Source organism: Leopardus geoffroyi, chromosome B2, assembly GCF_018350155.1.
Source record: "Leopardus geoffroyi isolate Oge1 chromosome B2, O.geoffroyi_Oge1_pat1.0, whole genome shotgun sequence".
Lineage (NCBI taxonomy): Eukaryota > Metazoa > Chordata > Mammalia > Carnivora > Felidae > Leopardus > Leopardus geoffroyi.
In genome coordinates, this window is record NC_059332.1 from 31,502,033 (window position 1) to 31,524,583 (window position 22,551).

The window sequence follows — 22,551 nt, forward strand, 5'->3', positions numbered from 1 at the left end:
CTAAAAAATGAGTGAACACTTAAATAAATGTATGGTATATAAATTATATCCAATAACACCTTTAAAAAAATGAGCTCAGAGTAAACAATTCTGTAAGCATAAAGCTATAAAGCATATTTTGTAATAGGAAATTTCCGCAAGCCAGAAGTGTGCTATGCCACTATACATTTGATGTGAGGGAGAGTCAAGGGGTCACTAAGGACAATAGAAAGCAAGTTGCATCTCAAGAGCAAAATAAGGATCTAAATAATCAGGAAAATTCTTCCCCCTTTAGAATAGGGCCCTTCAAAATATGGCCTGGTGGGAATCCGTACTCCATTGGTAAATGATGCCTGCTGCGCTTTCTCCTTATCCTAAACAGAAATTTTTATTCCATGTTTTATCCTCATTTGTCTAAGCATGGAATGGAGGGTGCAGACGATTCCTGTCTTTGAGTACACAGATTACAAGATCCAGAAGAGTTACATCAACTGAAAGAAGAACATCTCTCTTAGAGATCTTGGCCTTTAAATCAGTTGCAGTGACCCCATGGACCCTTGGCTTCTCTTTTTGAAAAAGGAACAAGTTAGTTATATACAGAGAAAGAAACGCTAAATTGATCTCTGGTTACTTGAAAGATAGCTTGTAGAGATGATAAAACTCTAGCAATATTTATTGCTTTTCTGTTTTCTGGGTAAACAGCTAAACAACCTTTCCTAGCTCCCATTGTGTCTAGGTGAAACCACATGACTGAGAACTGGCCTATGTAGGCAGAACTGGTGAATGGCTTTTCAACCCCTGCTACAAAACACTATATTCTTGGGTCATCTTCACATTTCTTTTTCTCAAAAAATTTTGAGGAATTGAAGGACATCTAGAACATTGAGAAGTTACACAATGGAAAGAGTCCAGATCAAAGTCATTGCTTAGAGGACACCTTCCAAGTAGAGCTTCTTAACCAGGAATCTTTGTATATACATTAGAAATACAGTCTAGCTTGCTAAACTATTTGATGTGTTGATGTTTATTTGAAAGAGTAGCTAGAAGTAATTCATATTAATATAAAACCTCCTTAGAATTGTGAAAAAGGAAAAAGTAAATTTTTTAAACTGACAAGATACTGTTTTTATTAATTAAGATCTTCTTTAATTAAATTGTAAATGTCCCATGAAACACAGGTAAGAAAAAGATAAAAAGAAAAGTAATTTATAAGTTACCATTCTTGGTAAGTTTTCTATGGAACAGAGTTATATACAATACATTTTTCTATGTCAAGTGGTAGTTAGTAGTATGATATCTTATAGAATTTAGGAGGTTAAGTATATACCTCAGAATCAGGGAAAATTATCGTGGTCAGGACAATGTACTCACCAGGGTACAATGATGCCTTCTGCCAGCCTGCGAGTGAACAAAATGATTAAATATTTTTACCCTTTCATGGTCCTTCTATCTTTTTCTCTCTTCTCATCACTGACATTCTCTCAGTATTCAGTTACATATTTACCTCTCTGTCCCTTTCCTTCTTCATGAACATGTGACCATTCCTTTCCTGAATACAAAATGATTGAGTTGTGTATATGTGTGAAAACATGTAAAGTCAGAAAAAAGGCAAACTAAAAACAAAGAGAAGAAAGGAATATAGAAATGGAAAATGAAGGAGTGATGACAGAAAGATGGATAGTTTGAGATTTAAAAAAAGGAAAGAAAGAAAGATGGAAAATGGAAGGAAAGTAGAGAGAAGAAGAAGAAAGGCAGAAGAAATAGAAGGAATTAGGAACAACAGAGTGAAGGAATAAAAGTTGAGAAAGGGAGATTAAAAAAAAGATATTACAACTTAGGGAAAAAGTGAATTAACTTTTACAGACTCTCTTCCATTTATGCTCCTACACAATGAACACAGGCAATGGTAGAGTATGTCTGATTCTTTCTGGAAATGAGGTTTAGAGGAGTTAGGAGTCTTACTGTTTGTGGAATTTAAGAACTGCCATGAAAGAACTTCAGAGTTACTTACCATTCCTAAATTGGGTTCTTCTTTGATCTGAAAGGAGATGTACACAGAAGACTGGGACTCTCAAAAAGATAAAAATGCAAAACCAAAGACAGGCATTCTTTGAGGGGTTTATCATAATCACCACTATCATATTAGGTAAGCTGTTGCTCCCTCATAAATTTCTTATGGATAAAATAAAGCTGAATCACAGGATTTTTTAGGAGTTAATCAAGGTAAACAGGTAAATCATTCCTAGCATGATAATTGCAATATAGAGAGGCCATAGGAAAATGTGAAAGATACACAAAATAGTTAACGGGACAGGATAAAGCAAAGCATATGATTTCCACAGTATAATATCTTGCAAATGTTTTAACTATTAGAATACAATTACCAATTTCCATTTGAAATTTTTCTGAAACACAAAAGTGAAAACCCCATTTTAATATCACAGAGAAAAGGAAAATTAAAGTTCCTTAGAAGAATTACACATGAAATAAGTAACTTCATTAAGGTTAAAAAAAAAAAACCCTCACTTTTCTAGAACACTTGTTCAAAACAAAACAAATATATATCACATGCTTACATAAATAATCTTACAGTTGAAGTCTAAGAGAAAATTACCAAATCCCCCAGTGGTTTATTGTTTTTGAACTAGTTTATAATGCTGATATTAATGAATATCTTCACCTGCAATGTTGTTATGCTAGCCATCATCTGTGCAGTAACAGCTGTAGTTTTTTCAGTGCTTCCAATGAGATAGGGATTATCTAATGGTTTTATGTAATCACTCAATTGAATACTAGCAAAATAATGGTGAAGTAGTGCTCTTCTGTTTACAGAATAAAGATCTGAGAATCAAAGGGGTCAGTAACATGATGAAGTTTCTGTTGGTAAATGGACAATGACTTGAACCCAGGTATGTTAAACTGCAAATTAAACACTCAGTCATTATGCCATAATCCTCCACGTTTGGTCGAGCCAGCTGAGGCTTCAGTCAAAAGGTAGAATAGTGACGTCCTATATAAGGAACAGCCTATTGCATTTTTTTTTTTTAAATAGTGCCTTGCATAGAAGAGTTTCAGTTTTACTTAGAATCAGACTGTGGGCACAGCAAGCACCATGAGAGCTCTTTCAAATATCTTCTCAGATTAGATTTCACTTATCTCAAAGCCACTAGAAGAAGTTATTGCTAGCATCATGGAGACAGCTGAAAAATAATACATTAGATTAAGATAAGGGTGAATGAGAGAAGTGAGTTAACTAATGGGAGAAGAACAAAGAAAGAAATAGGTAAGGGAAGTTGTAATATAATACACATAAATGAAAATCATGAAAGAAAATTATACAGAGGAAAATAATACATGGAAAAAGGAAGAAACAAGCACAAATCCATATAGGAAGATCATATTTTATAAACAAATTGTTATTAAACTTTACCATTTTCTTTCCTAAGTTCACCTGAAAAATAAAACAGAGAAATATTAGAATCACTATGAAACAGATGATAGGAACATCATATTTTGTAAATAATCATTAAATTTTACCATTTTCTTTCCTAAGTTCACCTGAAAAATAAAACAGAGAAATATGAGAATCACTATGAAACAGACAATAGGAACATCGTATTTTGTAAATAATCATTAAACTTTACCATTTTCTTTCCTAAGTTCACCTGAAAAATAAAACAGAGAAATATGAGAATCACTATGAAACAAACGATAGGAACATCATATTTTGTAAATAATCATTAAATTTTACCATTTTCTTTCGTAAGTTCACCTGAAAAATAAAACAGAGAAATATGAGAATCACTATGAAACAGACGATAGGAACATCATGTTTTGTAAATAATTGTTAAATTTTACCATTTTCTTTCGTAAGTTCACCTGAAAAATAAAACAGAGAAATATGAGAATCACTATGAAACAGATGATAGGAACATCACATTTTGTATTAAATTGATCTGAAAAATAAAAGGAGTAATAAAAGAATCACTATGAAGCAGAAACAAAATGAACAAAAAAAATCTTGCAAAAATCTTTTCACCTATTGTGAAATAATTGGTTAGACACTTCAGAGAAAAAAAAATAGAATTATTTTCTAGATGTTTTACTGGAAAAACCTATGGGGGTCCACATTGCTTTGTATCAAATGGTAAAAAGTAGAAAAATAATTTTAAATTTATTGTGACTGAGCTCAATATCCCCCAAAATAATTTCCTAAAGTCTTCTTTAGGCATATCATTGTCATCGTCATCATCAATACCATTGTCACTACCACCACCACCATTGCCATTGACGTTCACTAAGCACTTTGTTTGCACTAAGCTCTGTGATACATGCTTTGCAAGCAGCATCACATTTGATCAACAAAAGTTCTTTGGAAGTTATGACACTTATGCAGAAGAATAAACATTAGCTCAAGACTACATTACTTGCTGCGTTTCCCAGTTTTTTATTTCAGAATTGGAATTTTTTCCAAAGTGAATATTATATTACTAGGGAAAGATATTTTCAGTAAAAGAAAAAAAAAAAAAACAATACAAAACATTGGGGTAAAGCAGCAGTCTCCAAATACTATGTACTGCTATGTAATACTATGTAATACAGAGCAATACTATGTAAAGGGTTTGGCAGACTCTCAAAAACTTAAAGCTAGTATGCTACTTATTGTTTTATCTTCTTATTTCAGCCACTTTATTTGACAATCCATTTAGCAATTTATCATCATGCTTCTTTTATTCTATTAGAGTAGGGCACTTAAAATGCTCTAAAAATGGTCAGCAAAAACCTCCAACTAATAAATTATATAGACAGGACTGTCTTATTCATTTTTTTAATGTTCTGCTGCATTTATAGTATTTACTTAAAATGGGTGAAAGACCAAAATATAAGAGCTAAAAACAATAAAAGTCTTTTTAAAAAATTCAGAGGTACATCTTCATGATTTAGGATTTAAGAATGGATTCTTAAAGGTGACACCAATGCACAAATAACAAAATAAAACAATAGACAAACCTAACTTCACAAAAAGTGAAAACTATGTATCAAAAGGTAAGAAAGGGAAGAGATAATGTACATAATGGGAGAAAATATCTGCAAATTATATATTTTTAGGGGCTTAGTATCAAGGGAGTAGATTGATATATTATGAAGAAATCTTTATTTGGTATAATGTGAGGATACTGAACCCCTTTTCTTGTTACTGTCTGAAGCTGAGTTTGCTACAATAATATCTTTCTAAGTGATTTAAGACTTGAAACTCACATCTTTTATTTTCTCTGCAAAACAAATGAGAAATGTTGATTAAATAAAATAATTGAAGTAATTCACAAATAATGGTATGGAGGATCAAATATTAGTTCTTTTAGGGGCAAACTCTACTTTTACAAAATGCCAAAGTACCAAGAGCATTGTTTTCATATAATCCAGGACAGGTTTTCCTTCAATGATATGTTTTCTATTTTGGTGGAGATAAATTTCCCTTTGAATTCTTCCCTTTTCTCTGAATATATGCATTAAACAAAATAACTTATTTCAACTAATAGATACAACATAAAAATGAATTAAAAGAAGTTAAAATTGATGAGGTCATTTATTAATTATATCCTTTCTCTATGGATGAAGAGAAAACACCTTTTTTCACGTTTTCAAAACAAAATAGAAATTTGTGATTTTCAGATTCAAAATCTCTTCATCTATCATTTCTATCCACATGTGGTTCCCTTCTCATTGGCTCCTTCTGTTATTCCCTTATGCTTGCATGCTTGCAGAAGTTTCTTTAGCATTTCTTAGGAGACAAATCTGGTAACTAATTCCTTGACTTTTCTTTCTTCCATGTGTTAGTCTTTGTCTTTCTGCTGAAGTCTGTTTTCACTGAATATATAGACTACTGGGTTGACAGTCTTTTCTTTTAGCATTTTAATGATTTTGCTTTACTGTATTCTTGCTCCTATGATTTCTGGTGTGAAATCAGCTGGTTTTGAATCATTTCTCCTTTGTTTTACTTTAGATAACTTTAAGAGTCATTTCTCATCTTGGTTTTCAAAAATTATGATTGCAGTGCTTCTAGGAACATAGGTATTCTTTGAGTTTATTCTGCTTATACTTTTGCCAAGCATTTAAGCATCCTTAAATTTAAATCTCTTACCAAGTTTGAGAAAATTTTGACATTCTTCTTCAAATAAATTTTATGCTCCAATCTTTCCTCTCTCATTCTGGGAAGCTCATTATTTATGCGCTAAAAGGTTTTTTTTTTTTTTAATTACCAAATATCTTCATTCAGAAAACGTATACACACCATGAATATTTCTTTTCTTTTTTATTAAGTTTTCTACTTTAATTCTAATATAATGAACATACAGTGTTATATTAGTTTCAGGTGTACAATATTTTAATTCAACAACTCTATACATTAGTCAGTGCTCATCATGTTAAGTACACTCTTAATCCCCATCATCTATTTTACCCATCCCTCCACCCACCTCCCCTCTGGTAACCCTCTCTTTGTTCTCTACAAAACCTTGGTTTGTGAGCATAATTCATTCCAGAAACATGCTTGTAATCCAAAGCACTCATATATCAAAGCAAATTTCAAGAACCATTGGCTCAGTTGTGATCATGTGACATTCAGTGTCATGTACTGCTTGTATTGCAAGACATTACTCGTTTATCATGTTAAAATTTATTAGAAATGTTTGCTCATCTTGTGGAACACTCACAGAACAAGTTACAATCCAAGGTTTTACTGTGCAGTTAAGAGTCTGTTTTTTGGGTTGTCTCTTTTTTTTATTTGTTCATTTATTTTGTTTCTTAAATCCCACATATGAATGAAATCTTATGGTATTTGTCTTTCTTTGACTATTTTGCTTAGCATTATACTCTCTAGCTCCATCCATGTTGTTGCAAATGGCAAGTTTTCATTCTTTTTTATAACTGAATAATATTCTACTGTGTATGTATTCCATTTCTTCTTTATCCATTCATTTATTGATGGAGACTTGGGCAAATGATGGAGACTTGGGCTGCTTCCATAATTTCAGCTATTGTAAATAATGCTGTTACACATAGGCGTGCATGTATCACTTTGAATTAGTGTTTTTGTATTCTTTAGTAAATATCCAGTAGGACAATTGCAAGGTCATAGGGTAGTTCCATTTTTAACTTTTTGAGGAACTTCCATACTATTTTCCAGAGTGGGTGCACCAGTTTGCATTCCCACCAACAGTGCCTGAGGGTTCCTTTTTCTCTACATCCTCACCAACACTTGTTGTTTCTTGGGTTTTTCATTTTAGCCATTCTGACAGGTGTTAGGTAATATCTCATTGTAGTTTTGATTTGCATTTCCCTGATGAAGAGAGATATTGAGCATTTTTTCATGTGTCTTTTGGCCATCTGTATATTTTTTTGGAGAAATTTCTGTTTATGTCTTCTATTCATTTTTTTTTTAATTTTTTTTAACGTTTATTTTTGAGACAGAGAGAGACAGAGCATGAATGGGGAGGGGCAGAGAGAGAGGGAGACACAGAATCGGAAGCAGGCTCCAGGCTCTGAGCCATCAGCCCAGAGCCCAACGCGGGGCTCGAACTCACTGACCGTGAGATCCTGATCTGAGTTGAAGTCAGACGCTTAACCGACTGAGCCACCCAGGCGCCCCTCCTATTCATTTTTTAATTGCATGATTTATTTTTTGGGTGTTCAGTTTTATAAGTTCTTTATGTATTTTGGATACTAACTCTTTATCAGATATGCCATTTGCAAATATCTTTCCCCATCCAGTAGGCTGTCTTTTAGTTTTGTTGACTGTTTCCTGCATTAGAACTCTCTTTTTTACAGATTAAAAAAAATATTATTTATTTAAATTCCAGTTACTTAACCTACAGTGTAATATTGGTTTCAGGAGTAGAAACCAGTGATTCATCACTTACATATGACACCCAGTGCTCATCTGAACAAGTGCCCTTCTTAATGCCCATCACCCATTTAGCCCATCCCCCCCACCCACTTCCCCTCCAGCAACCCTCAGTTTGTTCTCTGTATTTAAGAGACTCTTATGGTTTGCCTCCCTCTCTGTTTTTATTTTGTTTTTCCTTCCTTTCTCTTAATGTTCATCTGTTTTGTTTCTTAAATTCTACATGTGAGTGAAATCATATGGCATTTGTCTTTCTCTGACTGACTTATTTTGCTTAGCATAATAGAACTTTTAATATTATCTCACACTTCTTCCACAGCTTTGTTCATTGTTTCAATATATTTTCATTACTGTTCTTCAGATAGGAAAATTCTGTGGTTTTGTATTCCATTTTCTGGTCTTTTTGCTTATCATACATTCTGCTATGGAGCTAATGCAGTAATTAAATTTTAGATATTATATTTTTCAGTTCCCAAATTTTGATTTAACTATTTTTCTAGTTTCTATTTCTCTGCTATGAATTTTCATTCATTCATTTCTAATCTTTTTATTTACCTCATGTAGTACAGCAACCATAGTTTTCCCCTCTTTTTAAAATGTTTGTATAAAGCCCTGTGTATCCTTTACCCAGACCCTGCTAATGATAGAAAACATCTTATATAATTGTAGCAAAATATCAAAGCCAAAAAATTGACATGGGTATAATACTGTTAAGTATACAGCATGCCACATTTGAGTTTCATCATTTTTCCATGCATTGATGTGTATGTGTGTGTGTGTGTGTGTGTGTGTGTGTGTGTGAATGCAATTTCTCTCATCTATACACTCAAGAAACCACAATCAAGATATAAAACTAGCCCATAACTACAAAGGAAATCTCTTGTGCAGTCTCTTTATATTCCCACTCCCCACCCTTGCTCTTCCCTGTCCCCTGGCAACCACTAATCTATACTCTATCTCTGTATTTTTGTCATTTTTCAGATGTTATACTAATGGAATCATACATTACATAATCTTTTGAGATAGACTTTTTTGCCCACTAAGCACAATGCCATTGAAGTCCATCACATTTGTTGTATGAATCAATGGTCTACTCCATTTTATTGCTGAATAGTATTCACTGTACTCATTTGCCACAGTTTGACTATTCATTTATTGAAGGGTATTTATTTTGTTTCCAGTTTTTTTTTGTTTTTTTTTTTTGTTTTTTTTTGCTAATACAAGTAAAATTGTTCGAATATTTGCATAGAAGATTCTGTGTGAGCGTAAGTTTTTATTTCTTTATTCTTTAGGATAAATGCCTGTGTGATTTTTTATTTACACAATAGTGCATATTTTTTTATAAGAAAATGCCACATTATTTAATAGATGGCTGTACCATTTTACATGCTCACCAGCAATGTTATAAATCTAGTTTCCTCACACTCTCACCATCACTGGATATTTTTCTGTTTTGTCTTTAAATGTTAGCCATTCTAAAGATGTGTAGTGAGATTTCACTGTGGGTTTCTTTAAGTTTATCCCATTTGTGGACATTTCAGTATCTTGAATCTGTAGAGTTTTACATTTCACCATTATCTTGTCTATATTTGTTTTCATCCCCATACTCTGTAATCTCTCTGAGGACTCTGATAACACAAACAATAGATTACTTTTATATTGTCCACATGTTCCAAGTCCCTGTTTCTTTGTCTGTTTTCTCACTTTTTCCATGATAAGGTAATTTCTATTGATCTATCTTTAAGTTTAGTTTCCTTCCTCTGTCATCTTAAATTTAGCATGCATTGAGATCAAGTAATTTTTCTATTTCAGTTATTATATTTTTTAGTTCTAACATTTTCCTTTGGTTATTTATAAAATCTATTTCTCTCCTAAATTTTTCCATTTTTCCTTATTTCAAGAGTTTTAATTGCTCATTGAATCATTTTTATTATTGTAACTCTACCATCCATGTCAGATACCTCCAATACCTGTGTCATCTCAGTGTTGGTTTCTGTCAATTGTCCACTGTTGTTCAGGTGTGATTGCCTTTGATTTTGACATGAAGGGTGAAATTTTTATTTTATTCTAGACACTTTGGGCATTAAGTTGTGAGGCTGTGGATTCTATTTATTCTTTTTTACTGGCAGGCAGTCACGCGATTTATGTATAACGTGTTTCCAGGATGGGACTGGAAGTTCAGTTTCCTATTGGTTGCAGGTAGAAACAGAGTGCTGACTATCACTGCCACATTTGCTACTAGTGGAAATGCAATTCAGCTTATCCCTTAGTCCCACTGATACTTTCCTGGGGAAAGCAGAGCATGGCCTCACCTCATCTCTCTGCTATACAGGGATGAAAGCTTAGCTGGATCCCACAGACACCAGTGTGGAATGAAAACAGAGTGCTGCCCAATACATCTTTGTACAGCCTCCTTCTGCCTTATGCTGCTAGCTAGGAGTGGAAGCTTAATTCTTCCTTAAAGTAAGCTGAAAGTATTGGGAAGTTGGGGGAAACAGTTGTTATTTGCCCTAGAGTAAGGCGGGTGTTGTCAAAAAGCTCTTCTGTTCTGGTAGACCACCTTTTTCTGGTTATTTTTTTAAACAAGTTCAGCAAATTTGCAGAATATGAGATCAACATACAAATTGTTTTACCTCTATACATAAGCAATAAACTATCCAAAATTGAGATTAAGAAAACAATTCCATTAACAATAGCTCATGAAAGAAAAAAAAAAAGGAATAAATTTAACCAAGGGGGCAGAGGTCTTGTACATTTAAAAGTAGAAAGCATTTCTAAAAGAAATTAACATATGCCTAAATAAATGTAAAGATCTCCCATGTTCACTGAATGGAAGGCTTCATATTACTAGTATGGCAATACTCCCCAAAAAGATCTACAGATTCAATGCAATTGTTATCAAATCCCAAGAATTATTAATTAATTAATTTATTATTATTATTATTATTTTTACAGAAATGGAAGCACTGATACTAGAGTTCTTATGAAAGTGTAAGGGACCCAAAATAGACAAAACAATCATAAAAAAGAAAAAAATAAACTTGGAGGACTAAAACTTTCTGATTTTAATACTAACTGCAAAGCAACAATGATCAAAACAGTCTGGTACTGAGATAAAGATAGATATATAGACCAATGGAATAGAATCAAAAATTCAAAAATGATCTGATAAATCTAGTGTCAATTGATTTTTAATAAAGATACCAAGGCAATTCTATAAGAACAGAATAATCTCTTCAACAAATTGTGTTGAAACAACTAGATGTCCACATGCAAAAGAACGAAGTTGGACTCTGGCCGCCCCAAATAAAGTACATTAACTTAAAATGGATCAAAGACCTAAATTCAGGAACTAAAATTATAAAGCTTTTATAAGAAAACATAGAGAGGGGCGCCTGGGTGGCTCAATCGGTTAAGCGTCTGATTTCAGCTCAGGTCATGATCTCACAGTTCGTGAGTTCAAGCCCCACATCTGGCTCTGCGCTGACAGCATGGAGCCTGGAGCCCACTTCAAGTTCTGTGTTTCTCCCTCTCTCTCTGCCCCTCCCCTGCCCCTACTCTCTCTCTCTCTCTCTCTCTCTCTCTCTCCCCCTCTCTAAAATAAATAAACATTAAAGAATTTTAAAAAAGAAAAGAAAAAGAAAACATAGAGATACCTCTTCATGACTTTGGTTTTGGCCATGGATTCTTATAAATGGCACAAAAAGCACAAACACAAATCAGGAGACTATAGATGCTGGAAAGGATGTGGAGAAATGGGAACCCTCTTGAACTGTTAGTGGGAATGAAAACTGGTGCAGCCGCTCTGGAAAACAGTGTGGAGGTTCCTCAGAAAATTAAAAATAGATCTTCCCTATGACCCAGAAATAGCACTGCTAGGAATTTACCCAAGGGATACAGGAGTACTGATGCATAGGGGCACTTGTACCCCAATGTTTATAGCAGCACTCTCAACAATAGCCAAATTATGGAAAGAGCCTAAATGTCCGTCCACTGATGAATGGATAAAGAAATTGTGGTTTATATACACAATGGAGTACTACGTGGCAATGAGAAAGAATGAAATATGGCCCTTTGTAACAACGTGGATGGAACTGGAGAGTGTTCTGCTGAGTGAAACAAGCCATACAGAGAAAGACAGATACCATATGTTTTCACTCTTATGTGGATCCTGAGAAACTTAACAGAAACCCATGGGGGAGTGGAAGGAAAAAAAAAAGAGGTTAGAGTGGGAGAGAGCCAAAGCATAAGAGAGTCTTAAAAACTGAGAACAAACTGAGGGTTGATGGGGAGTGGGAGGGAGGGGAAGGTGGGTGATGGGTATTGAAGAGGGCATCTTTTGGGATGAGCACTAATGGTTGTATGGAAACCAACTTGACAATAAATTTCATATATTGAAAAAGAAAACACCAAAAAGCACAAGAGAAAGAGTAGATAAATTAGACTTCATAAATTAAAAATTTCGTGCATCACAGAATTCTGTCAAAAAAAGTTAAAAAACAATCTGTAGACTAGAGAAAATATTTGGAAATTATATATCTGATAAGAACCTAGTAGTAAGAATGTATAAAGAACTCTTATAACTCATCAATAAAAAAACCACAACCCTTTTTAAAAAATGTGTAAAAGTGGGGCGCCTGGGTGGCGCAGTCGGTTAAGCGTCCGACTTCAGCCAGGTCACGATCTCGCGGTCCGTGAGTTCCAGCCCCGCGTCAGGCTCTGGGCTGATGGCTCAGAGCCTGGAGCCTGTTTCTGATTCTGTGTCTCCCTCTCTCTCTGCCCCTCCCCCGTTCATGCTCTGTCTCTCTCTGTCCCAAAAATAAAAATAAACGTTGAAAAAAAAATTAAAAAAAAAATGTGTAAAGGACTTGAACAGACATTTGTCCAAGGAGGTCAATAAGCACATGAAGAGATGCTCAATATCATTAGTCATTAGGAAGATACAAATCAAAACACAATGAGTTACCACTACATATGCAATTGGACTACTGTAATTTTTTTGTAAAATGGAGAACAGCAGGTGTTCTGGAGGATGTTGGGAAATCCAAACTAGTACATTGCTGGTGGGAATGTAAAGTGGTGCTGCTGCTGTGAAAAACACTTTGATGTTTCTCCAAAAAAGTTAAACATATAATACCATATGACCCAGAAAATTACTCTTCAGTATATGCCCCGGAAATATTAAAAACAAGTATTCAAACACTCATTCAGAAATAGTCATAGCAGCACTGTTAACAGTAGGCAAAAGATGCAGGAAGAATTGAAGAATCTATCGACAGAGAAATGGATAAACCATATCTGGTACACCCATGCAATGGATATACCGTTCTCAGTCATGAAATTGAATGAAAGTGTGTTTTAATTTTTATTCAAATGAAAATATTTTATTTTCCTTAAAATTTCATCTTTGACCCATTGGATATTTAAAAAACCTATGTACCTGGGGTGCCTGGGTGGCTCACTTGATTAAGCATCCAACTTTGGCTGATGTCATGATCTCATAGTTTGTGAGTTCGAGCCCCGCATTGGGCTCCGTGCTGACAGTGCAGAGCTTGCTTGGGATTCTCTCTCTCTCTCTCTCTCTCTCTCTCTCTCTCTCTCTTCCTCTCTTTATGCCCCTCCCCTGTGCATACATGTGCACTCCTTCTCCCTCTCAAATAAATCAAGTTTAAAAAATTAAAATTAAAAAATTAAAATAATAACTTATGTGCCTAATGTTTGTTCTCAAATTTCCTTCTGTTGCTGATTTGTAAAATAACTTCACTGTAGTCAAAGAACATGTTGTATATGATTTCATCTTTTAAAATATATTAGTACTTGTTTTATGGGTTAGCATAAGGTCTATTCTTCTTAATACTCATTTGCACTTGAAAGAAAATATTCTTTTTGCACTTTTCAACAAAAAGTTTCTATAATATCTCTTTACTCTCTATCTTTATTATCTGTTTGATGGACATCACTGTCATACTTGCCTTTAATTATTTAACTCAAAGAATTGGTTTCCTTGCAAGCTTTGATATATTTATAATAACTTATTTAAAAATCTTTGTCTAATAAGTCCAACACTGACCCACTCCCTCCACCCCAGGACAGTTTCTGTCTTTTTTTTTTCTGCATGTGGGCCATACTTTCCTGCTTCTTTGTGTCTCCTAATTTTTGGATAAAAACCAGAAGTGTTAGAAAATATACTGTGTCAACTCCGGAAATCTGATTCCTCTCCCTCCCCCAAGGCATGTTGTTGTTGCTGCTCTTTATTTGGTTAGTGGTTTTCGTAACTCTGTGAAGTCTGAATTCCATGTAGTGTGTAGCCACTGAAGTCTCTGAGCACTTAGCTTACTGGTCAGTTAACGATCGGTCAGAGATTTTGTTACTACTGCTTTGAGCCAAAACATTTCCCACCTTTTGCTAAGGGGCTCTGTGTGTGTTAGGGGATGCCTGTGATGCTCAGAAACTTTATAACTTGGCTTTAGCCTTCGCTTTCCGTTTCCAGCCTCAGTCAACCAGAGCTGAGATATTGGGGACCTCTTAGGCTCTCCTGGACATGCACATAGCCCTGCACATGCATGCAGTTTTCTAGATTTCCAAATCAGAGTTTTTCAAAGTGTCCTTTGGACATCTCATTGCCCAGATCTTCCTTTAAAAGTTTTGTTCTGCCTCTTACTTGCGTGACTGATACCATATTTTTAGGTAGATGTAAAAATATGCAGTTGATTGTTTTTGACAAATTCCCTGAGGATAGGGTTTTTCCAATGAAAGAATTTCTAAACCAGATCAAATAATGACAATGTCCAGTGAAAGGTGCTTTTCCAGGGAGCTATGAAACAGGTCAATCTGGCCATATTCTGGTTGTCTTAAGGCTTCTGTTTCACAGCTACCATGGTTGCAAGGCTGCTATTTTAAAGGCTACCACAGAGTTGGAGAGAGAGGGATAGGAGCAAGCCAAGTTAGGAGCAGGCCAAGTTACAAGGCACAAACTCCTACTGTTCTTAAGAATTTCAGCAGTTCTTCCTGAATAAATACTCCCTGAATTGTTGTACATCATGGTTAACTTCCAGAATTCTGATTTTGACCATTTGGCCAGTGTTTCATTGCTTTTTTTGGAGAAGTGTATTTATGGAGATCTCACTCTGCCATTCAGGAGGTCCTGATAAATTTATGTAATGGCATTTTGATGTTTCTCTGACATGTTCGGTAACGTGTATGCTGTACAAGAAACTGAAAGTGGCTTCATGATTTGTTTATAACTCAAAATGTCTTTTTATGCACTGTAATGCTGGATCTTTAATTCCCAGGTAAATTAACTTAAAAATAGTCTTCTTCATTGGGGCGTTTGGATGACTCAGTCAGTTAAGGATCTGACTTCACCTCAGGTCATGATCTCATGGTTCGGTTCGTGGGTTCAGGCACCATGTTGGGCTCTGTGCTGACAGCTCAGAGACTGGAGCCTGCTTCGAATTCTGTGTCTCCTCTCCCTCTGCCCCTCCCCCACTCGTGCTCTGTCTCTCTCTTTCTCAAAAATAAATAAACATTTAAAAAATTTGTTTTAAATATAGTCTTCATTAATAACTGGTCCATCCAAAGTTTTGTATAAACATAAGTTTCTTTTATAAATTGAATGTGACAGTCTTTAACTTTTGTTACTATTTGTAAGCCTGTGCCAGTCACTTCCTTGGCCCCATGTTATTCTGCTTGCCACAGGCATTTGGATACGCATTGCACCAATTAAAGTGTTTGTGCATTGCCTGTGTTAGCCACAGGCCTGACCCCACTGTGTGTGGACTGCTGCTGGAGCACAACTGTGTGCTGCTTCCTCTGCTCATATGCATGGTCTATTACCTCATTGGACTTTATTTATAAAACAGATATTCAAAGACAAACTTACTGAAAGTCCAGCATAGTGAAAGCACAGCATTACACCAAGCAGAGGGCATTCTCAGCAGTGGGTCCTGAACAACTGCATAAGTTGTGTATGTGTGAAGCCAGCCCTAAACCCATCCATTTCATGGAGAAGGTCATTGGAGGATTTTAGTGGTTCCATGTCCAGTGCATATGTAGCATGGTGAAGACTAACATAAGAACACATGGATATGACTGGTTGATTTTTACATCTAGGGTTGACCGTGCAGAATCTTTGCAATGCTATAGGTCTGAATATTACCCATTAGAGTTGTGATGATTTATAAGAGCCACACAAAGAAAAACCAGTCCATTGCTTATATCACAGCAGCTTTTAATTTTTTTTAATGTTTATTTATTTTTTTTTGAGAGAGAGAGAGAGCGAGCATGAGCCGGGGAGGGAGAGAGAGTGAGGGAGACACAGAATCCAAGGCAGGCTCCAGGCTCCAAGCTGTCAGCACAGAGCCTGAATCAGGGCTCAGACCCACAAACCTTGAGCTCATGACCTGAACTTAGAATGGATGCTTAACTGACCAACCCGCCCAGGTGCCCTTCACAACAGCTTTTAGAATAGCAGCTTTCCTGATGCCTGCTTTATAATCATCTTCAGTGAAATAGTTGCAATTAGTCCTCATACAGATATTGTGCCTGATTCCTTAAATTAGATTGTGTGACCATATACTTTGTACCAGATTCTAATAGTATGTTTATTGTTTTAATGTATTAGGAACTTAAAAAAATTTTTTTTAATGTTTATTTATTTTTGAAGGAGAGAGAGACAGAGTGTGAGTGGGGGAGGGGCAGAGAGAGAGGGAGACACAGAATCAGAAGCCTGCTCCAGGCTCTGAGCTGTCAGTACAGAGTCCAACGCGGGGCTCGAACTCACAAACCACGAGATCATGACTTGAGCCAAAGTTAGATGTTCAACCGACTGAGCCCCCCAGGCGCCCTGTATTATTAGGAACTTTAAAAGATATTTATTCAAATTTTGCTTCCTGTTTTGTATCAATATCCATTTTTATCGTTAGGTTGACTATATGTTTACTCACTTAAATTGAATTTTTTTTTAATTTTGTCTTGCTTTTATTTAATAGCATTTCTTTAAATCCAGTGTGTTTGTTTTCAGAATAAAACATATTGTATAGGATTTCATTCATTAATAATCACTGATTCCTATTGCCTTCTTTGAATCTATATTGAAATAAATCCCAATTTATTCACTTGTAAATTTCTGCATATTCAGGATTTTTTAATTTGTAGGCACTGCAGATTATATCTCTTTTAAGTAGGATTTTTTTTGGAAATAGTAAAAATTGTAAATTGTAAAAATTCTGAAAAATATGTGGTAAAGATTTTTTAACATTTCCCCATAAATCTTGCTTGAGAATTTAAGATTTCTTTTTTACACTTTCACATTATTTATGATATATTTTAATCCTCCATCTAGCTTAGGAATCCATTCTGTAATAGAAGAACTATTCTCTAATCATGAAAATAATTTATTTATATGACCATTAAGATTTTGATTACATGCTATCAGTAGTGAAATTTCTTTATAAAAATACTCAATAATGAGAAAGATCCTATTATTAAAATTCTCCTTTATATATAAAGAACTCTACAGAGCTCTTTAGAGAACTCTTTAGAGTTCAAACTCTTTACAACTTCAACCAGTTATTTCTTTTTTTTTTTTCAAGTTTATTTGCTTATTTTTCTGAGAGAAAAGAGAAAGCACAGGTGCACATGTGAGCAGGGTAGGGGCAGAGAGAGAGGGAGAGAGAGAGATTCCCAAGCGAGCTTCACACTGTCAGTGCAGAGCCAGACATGGGGCTCGATTTCATGAATGTGAGATCATGACCAGAGCCAAAATCAAGAGTTGGACACTCAACTGACTGAGCCACCCAGGTGCCCCAAGTTATTTCTAATCCTAACAGTTGAAATAACAAGACAGAGAGACTGAGAGAATCTTCTTTCAATGACTTGTTATCAAAATAATCAAATATTTCATAAGTAATTCAAATATTACAGATTTTCCTGTTAAACATTATTTATACTGTTAATTTTAAAGACATGTTTTGAGAAACTTTACAATTTTGAGAATGAAATACTTGATGAATTGCAGTTTGTCAAAATCTCTCTTAATTAGGTGGCTTAGAAATAAATGTGAAAAAGTAAAAAGTAAACAATAAAGTGAGACTGTCACATCTCTTACTTCTAATTCTGTTTTTATAATGAGAAGGCAGATTCCCCTCATCTCTGTTATAATCATCATTCAGGAACCATGTCAAAATTGGTCAGAGTAATGAACCCTTATGATACCATGACTTTACATGTTAACTAACTTACCACTATTACAATATTCGTTTTTGCACAGGAAAATAATAAAAATGATGATCCCTAGACGTAAGAGAGGATAGGTGTTTACATCTGCTTCAGGGTGGAATTCTGAAAAATGAATGACAGAAAATTTCCTTATTGACATCTGGACCAACTTTATTGCTGTTTCTACAATAGAAGTTTTATAATATAATTCAGGTAACCCTTAGGTCTCTGAGCAAGTTTCAATCTTTATAGATAAAGCTCAGGGATCCCATTTCTCCCAAACACTACAGCAGCAGATCACAACAGCCACTGAGAAGACAGCATAGGATTGAATATTTGAGGGTAAACCAAGGGTTATCCCATGGGTTTTGAAGAACCCTGAGTGCGGACACCTCACAGTAAATGAGGGAATCTCTGCCGAATTCCATGTGTCTCCTCATCACTTTGTTATACTCTATGAAGCCAAAAATGATATAGTCAGACTTTGGTCCACAAACCAAATGAAGTCTGACATGTATTTTTGGAAGGCTTGTGATTTCAGAATAGATTTCACATTTTAAAATCATTGAAAAAAAATGAAAAAAACGTGATGCAAAAATGTGAAATTCAAATTTTAGTGCCCATAGAACTCATCTATGTTCAATCTTAGTGTATAGTCTATAACTGTTTTGCACTACAATAATAAAGATGAGTAGCTGCAATCAAGACTGCTTGTAGTGCAGTGATACAGTTATAATTGAGCATCATTTGAATGGCTAGACTATCACACCACAGCAACACTTTATTTTATGTCTTTGTTTTATTAGCAGGGAATGCCAGTCATGTCAAAATAAGAAAAGAAGATAAAAGTAAGATTTGAATGAAAAATTTTAAAGTATATTGGAGTGTGGGTTATTTTCTTACTGAATTATATGTATTTATTATGTAAGAGCATTATAGCTGTGCTAAAAGAAAACAACATAGAGGGAAGATGGTGGCATAGTAAGAGGACCCTAGGCTTACCTCAGACCATGAATGCCACTTAGATAACTATCAAATCATTTTAAATACCTCAGAAATTGACCTGAAGACTAGCAGAACAAACTCCACAGCTAAAGGTAGAGGAGAGACCACATTGAAGAAGGTAGGAAATGCAGAGATGTATCTTAGGGGAGAAATGAATACTGGCTGCTATAAAGGGAAGGGAGCCCTGACCATGGAGAAGTGTGTGTGTGAGAGAGGAGCACACAGGGGAATAAACAAGGAGAATGTTTCCCATAGCCATTGGCTTGGAAAGTGAGAGGGACTGAATTTCATGAGTTCTTGTGATCAGAACTTACCCTGGACTTTAATTGTCATCAGTGGGCTTGGCTCCAGAAGACCCTGCAGACATTGGGGCTGCTCTTGGAGAGAAGGCAAACAACCTATGGACATACAACATATGGTAACTGGCACAATGCCATCACTGGTTACTTAACTTGCATACACCAAGCCCCATCCCCTTGTACTGTGGTGGAACTGCCCTTCTCAGTCAAGCTCATTTAGATCCCAGCACAGCAGGACCCTTCCCCAGAAGACAGCACAAACTTTTGCCCACATCATGTCTCTCAATCAGAGAATTTTGCAGAATTTCAGTTCCAGTGGAGCTGGAGCTCCTCCAGTGGAGGAGGTAACAGGTCTCATATCACAAGCAGACCAGAGTGCACCTAGTTAAAACAGGCCACATTCAGGCCAAGGACCAAACATTGCCAACAGCAGGCAAAGAAAGCCTCTGTGTACTACTTCCTGGTCTGAAGGACAGAGCAGCCAAAACACAACAGCAGAGTGCATGCAGCACACAAGAGACATTCCCTGAAGTTCCAGGCCCTGGAAACTGCATGACCTCTTCTTCATAAGGCCATTACTTTCAGGGGCAGGACACATACTGGCTTTCTTAACACAGAGAAGAAGGCAGAGACTGAGACAAAATGTGAAGATGGAGGAATGCCAAATGAAAGAACAAGATAAAGCCATAGCCAGAGATCTAGACTGAAATAGATATAAGTAACATACCTAATGGAGAATTTAAAGCAACAGTCATAAGGATATTCACTGGGGTTGAGAAAAGAAGCCATCAGGGAGACCATTACCACAGATGTAAGAAGTAAAAAAAGAATCAGAGGCGAAGAATGTAATAAATGAGATTGGAAACAGGCTTGATGCAATGCATAGCAGGCTAGAAGAAGCAGAGGAATGAATTAGCAACCTAGAAAACAATATAATGGAAAATAATGAAGCTGAACAAAAGAGAAAAGGAAGAATTATGTAACAGGAGAATAGACTTAGGGAACTCAGTGACTCCATCAAACGTAACAAACATGATTTGTATTATAGGAGTTGCCAAAGAGAAAATGAAGCAGAAAACTTATTTGAAGAAATAATAACTGAAAACTTCCCAAATCTGGGGAAGGAAACAGACATCCAGGTCTGGTAGGAACAGAGAACTCCCATCAAAATCAACAAAAGCAGATGAACACCAAGACATATTGTTTTTTTTCTTTTTTAAATGTTTATTTATTTTTGAGAGAGAGTGAAAGTGGGGGAGGGGCAAAGAGAGAGGGGGTTCAGAGGATCTGAAGTAGGCTCTGCACTAACAACAGCAAGCCTGATGCAGGGCTCGAACTCATGAATAACAAGATTATGACCTGAGGCAAAGTAGGATGTTCAACCAACTGAGCCACTCAGGTGCTCCAATACCAAGACATATTGTAAATAAATTTGAAAAATATAGTGTAAAAAAAAATCTTAAAAGCAGCAGGACAAAAAACAGTTATTAACTTCTTTTGGGAAGGGAAGACCCATAAGTCTAGCTGGATATTTCTCAACAGAAACTTGGCAAACCAGAAGAGATATATTCAAAGTGATGAATGGGAGAAATCTGCAGCCAAGAATACTCTATCCAGTACAGCTATCCTTCAGAATACAAGAAGTGATACAGAGTTTCCCAGACAAACAAAAAGTACAGGAGTTCATGATCACTAAACCAGCCCTGCAAGAAATATTAAAGGTAACTCTTTGATTGGAAAGGAGAGACCAAAAGTGACAGTAGAAATGTAGAAAATACAAAAACATTAAAATGAGCATTTCTATAAAAAATCAGTTAAGGAACTCATAATAAAAGGATATAAAATATGGTAACATACACCTATAATGGGGAGGATAGAAGAAAAGAATGTCTTCAATCTTAAATGACCATCAACTTAATATAGACTGTTATATGCAAAAACTAATGGTAACTATATATCAAAAAACACTAATAAACATGCAAAGAATAAAGAGAAAGAAATCCAAATATACCATTATAGAAAATCACCAAAGTATGAAAGAGAAAGATAAGAAAAGGTCAGAGAAAATCTGTAGAAACAACCACAAAACAGTAATAAAATGGCAAGAAATACATATCTATCAGTAATTACTTTGAATGTAAATGGACTAAATGCTACAATCAAAAGACCGAGAGTGTCAGAATGGATTAAAAAAACCCAAGACCTATCCATAGGCTACCCACAAGACACTCATTTTAGACCTGAAGATACCAGCAGATTGAAAGTGAGGGGATGCAGAAACCCTTATTAGACAAATAAATGTCAAAAGAAAGCCAGAATACCAATATTTATATCAAACAAACTGGTCTTTAAAACAAAGACTATAACAAGAGACCAGGAAGGACATAATATAATAATAAAAAGGACAATACAACAAGAAGATATAATAATTGTAAATATTTATACACCCAATATGAGAGCACCCAAATACATAAACCAATTAATAACAACATAAAGGATAATAATCCATAATAACAGGGGCTTTAACAACCCACTTATATCAATGGAAGGATCATCTAAAGTGAAAATAAATCAAGGAGACAATAGCATTGAATGACACACTGGGCCAGATGAACCGAACAGGTATATTCAGAACATTCTATTCTAAAACAGCAGAATACACATTCCTTTCAGGTGCACATGGAACATTATCCAGAGTAGATCACATATTAAGGCACAAAACAAGTGTCAACAAATTTAAAATGATCAAAATTGTGCCATGCATCTTTTCTGACAACAATTCTCTGAAATTAGAAATCAACCAAAAGAAAATATCTGGTGGGGCGCCTGGGTGGCGCAGTCGGTTGAGCGTCTGACTTCAGCCAGGTCACGATCTCGCGGTCCGTGAGTTTGAGCCCCGCGTCGGGCTCTGGGCTGATGGCTCAGAGCCTGGAGCCTGTTTCCGATTCTGTGTCTCCCTCTCTCTCTGCCCCTCCCCCGTTCATGCTCTGTCTCTCTCTGTCCCAAAGATGGATAAACGTTGAAAAAAATATATTTTAAAAAAAAAAAAAAAAAAAAAAAAAAAAGAAAATATCTGGAAAGACCACAAATATGTGGAGGTTAACTGACATACTACTAAACAATGAATGTGTCAACCGAGAAATCAAA

General features: G+C 35.4%; 1 protein-coding gene across 1 annotated transcript in view; it reads right to left on the reverse strand.

Moving 5' to 3' along the window:
- The window catches only part of LOC123609886 (butyrophilin subfamily 1 member A1-like), a 36,699-nt gene that overhangs the window by 5,600 nt on the left and 8,548 nt on the right, over window positions 1-22,551 (reverse strand). The window contains exons 2-7 of the mRNA XM_045500905.1: window positions 19,420-19,503; window positions 18,125-18,223; window positions 3,624-3,644; window positions 2,364-2,384; window positions 1,991-2,017; window positions 1,351-1,377 (exon numbers count right to left, since the gene is read on the reverse strand). Coding sequence (XP_045356861.1) covers window positions 1,351-1,377; window positions 1,991-2,017; window positions 2,364-2,384; window positions 3,624-3,644; window positions 18,125-18,223; window positions 19,420-19,503 — 279 coding nt within the window. The remainder of the gene's footprint in view (window positions 1-1,350; window positions 1,378-1,990; window positions 2,018-2,363; window positions 2,385-3,623; window positions 3,645-18,124; window positions 18,224-19,419; window positions 19,504-22,551) is intronic.